The 3,133-nt window shown below is 37.9% G+C and overlaps 1 protein-coding gene across 1 annotated transcript; it reads left to right on the top strand.

Annotated features, from left to right (window-relative positions):
* The first annotated feature begins 780 nt into the window (after positions 1 to 780).
* Positions 781 to 3,133, top strand: LOC106319609 (ACT domain-containing protein ACR5). Its single transcript, XM_013757995.1, has 6 exons — positions 781 to 887; positions 981 to 1,084; positions 1,342 to 1,460; positions 1,539 to 1,721; positions 1,798 to 2,526; positions 2,599 to 3,133. Exons 2-6 carry the CDS (start codon positions 1,081 to 1,083, stop codon positions 2,929 to 2,931), a joined length of 1,368 nt encoding a protein of 455 aa, XP_013613449.1. The 5' UTR covers positions 781 to 887; positions 981 to 1,080; the 3' UTR covers positions 2,932 to 3,133.

Below are 3,133 nucleotides of genomic sequence, written 5' to 3'. Positions count from 1 at the left end.
AGATTAAATGAGGATTTCGAGAATGTGAATCTGTCTCATATTTCTCGAAGTATGAATAGTCGGGGGAACGCGTTAGAAAAAGAAACAAGGACAAAAGGTTATACTTTTTCCTATATAGATCAGACCCGACCAAACGGAAGTGCTCATCGGAAAATCAGTTCGTCTGACCACCACTTGATTTAAATTAGATGGCAGCTGAAAAAAAAAACGATACTTTTGGTGGTAAAAAAAAGTTTCAGTGACTTGATTATTTCACTTTTAGATGACTATATTTATGCTATTTTGGGGGCTTTCTATTTTACATTTGTGACTATTTTAAACTAAATTTGTTTTCTTTGGTAGTGTTTTAATGTATTTCTCATCTTTATATATCAATTAAGATTTTCGTTTAATGTAAAAATTTAATATTTTATTGAATCCTTGTCTCTGACAAAAATGAAATTAAATCCTTGTCATGTAATAATTATCATAAGATTTTCATCTTTAAGTATTTGTACTACTATCCATGTGCCACCAAAATAATGAGATTTAGTCATCAATGAAACCCTAATTAACCCCCCAATAACTGCAGTGTAACTCGTAAAAATCTCATCAATATGTATCCCAATTGAGATCCCAGAAAAAAAATTGTCAGTAATTTGCTACCCAGCTAAGAGAAACGTCATTATCTCGAAATCTACCACCATTGAAAAGAAGGATCTCGTAAACCGACCGGTTTACAAATCTAATCTTTCCCTGAAAACGAAGGGCGGCTGGCCAAGTGTATTTATGAGTAGACTCCTCCTGATCTGCCTCCTCATCACAATCACAAACTTAACAGAAAATAAATTGATTTTTTTTTGCAGGTTTTGAGGAGAATCTGTGTCAGACACAGAGCACAGTGTCAAGTAATTTAACCCTTTTTAGATTAAAATTAAAATTAATAATCTCTCTCTTTTATATATAAATATAACAAACTCTATACTCTCTGGCAATTACAGTTGCGATCGTCTTCGTCTTCTTCCTCCTCCAGATACATCGATCGATCATCAATTCCCCTCTTTCGATTCTTTCTTCTAACGAATCACCAACGAATCGAATATGGGTTCGTCACTTCTCTCTGTTTTTTTCGATTTCGATTTGATGATTGATTGATTGATTGATTGATTGATCCAGTTATGGCTCTGATGATTAGTTTCCGTATCTGGGTTTGTTCAATTTTAGGTCTTTTCATTATGGGTTTGTTAAATTTTAGGTCTTTCTATCATGGGTTGGTTTATAATCGTGTTCTAGGTTTAGTCTCTGTTTCGTTTCAGAATGTTAGGGTATGATCGAATCTGATGGTTTTGATTGTTGTTTCAGATGTCTGCTTGAGCTATTCATACCATATGGATGATGAGATTGCTAAGTTTATCAGAAGAGTGAATCCTCCAAGGGTTGTGATCGATAACGAAGTCTACAAGAACGTTACCGTCATTAAGGTAACTTTGGAGTCTTCTCTGAGATTAGGTTTTGATTTTTAGTTTGATAAATACGTTTTGATATGTGGGTTTTATTAGGTGGATAGTGCGAATAAACATGGGATTCTTCTGGAAGTTGTTCAAGTCTTGACTGATCTTAACCTCACAATCAAGAAAGCTTACATCTCCTCTGATGGTGGCTGGTTCATGGATGTCTTCAACGTTACTGACCAAGATGGGAACAAAGTTACTGATGAAATCGTTCTTGGATACATCCGTAAAGTAAGTAGAAAGCCATCATCAACCTCTTCTTCTACATTTAATGATATGGTTTATTAACTGCTTTTCTTGTGTGCAGTCTCTTGGCCCTGATGACTCTTCTTGCTACAGCCCTAGATCAACCATTGGTGTTAAACAATCGGTCGATTTCACTGTCATTGAGCTAACCGGAACCGACAGACCCGGTTTGTTGTCTGAGCTATGCGCTGTGCTAACGGACCTTCAATGCAATGTGGTCAACGCTGAGATCTGGACGCATAGAGCAAAAGCAGCGGCGGTTTTACAAGTGACTGACGAGGAAACCTGCTCTGCGGTCACTGATCCGGAGAGGTTGTCCCAGATTAGGAAACTTCTTGGTTACGTGCTTACAGGTGGAAGCGGGAGCAGAAGGTCCTGTGAACCTAAGACCACGGTTTCTTCTTCTCTTGATGAGACTTACGCGGATCGTAAGCTTCATCAGCTGATGTTTGCTGATAGAGATTATGATGAGTGGGAGAATAATGTTGGTGATGATGAGGATAAGAGTGGGAGAGTAGTTCCAGATGTGGATGTTTCCAACTTGCATGATTTGGATTACTCTGTTGTGATGATCAGATGTAAAGATAGACCAAAGCTTCTCTTTGATACTGTCTTCACTTTGACGGATATGAAGTATGTGGTTTCACATGCCAGCATTGATGCTCAAGGCCCTGAAGCTTATCAGGAATATTACATAAGACATACAGATGGATCTCCTGTCAAGTCTGAGGCAGAGAGACAGAGAGTGATCAAATGTCTTAAAGCAGCTATTCAAAGAAGAGTCTCTGAGGTAAACATTGTTGTCATTTCTTTAAACAATGTTGTGTGTGTTGTGGCTTAACGTTTGGTTCAATGTTTATAGGGCTTGAAGCTTGAGCTTTGCACTTCAGATAGAGTAGGGTTACTCTCTGATGTGACTCGGATTTTCCGTGAGAACAGTCTCACAGTTACGAGAGCAGAAGTGAAAACAAAAGGAGGGAAAGCTCTCAACACATTCTATGTCAAGGATGCTTCTGGTTATAAAGTTGATGCTAAGACCATAGATGCGATTAGGGAGGTCATTGGTCAGACAATACTTCAAGTGAAAGGTGGAAACACAGAGGTGAAACCGAGTTCTCGAGAATCACAAACCGGGTTTCTCTTTGGTGTTTTCAAGTCGAGATCTTTCGTCAATTTCGGGTTGATCAGGTCTTGAAGTTCTTGAAAGAAGTGTTCCTTTTATCTGTAAATGGCAGTTGGTAGTAGTGGTGGTACACACTGTGAATATGTAGATGAAGAAGCTCGTTTAGGACATCAATGTTTAGGGCTTTTTAGTTTATTCTTGTGTAGAATCTCTGGTTTTACATTTGGGGATGTATATATAAAAATTGGATTTTATTGATTGTTGTGTTCGATTA

Source organism: Brassica oleracea, chromosome C2, assembly GCF_000695525.1.
Source record: "Brassica oleracea var. oleracea cultivar TO1000 chromosome C2, BOL, whole genome shotgun sequence".
Taxonomy (NCBI): Eukaryota; Viridiplantae; Streptophyta; class Magnoliopsida; order Brassicales; family Brassicaceae; genus Brassica; species Brassica oleracea.
Note: the sequence above shows the minus strand (reverse complement) of the source record. Positions and strands in the feature narration are given on the sequence as shown.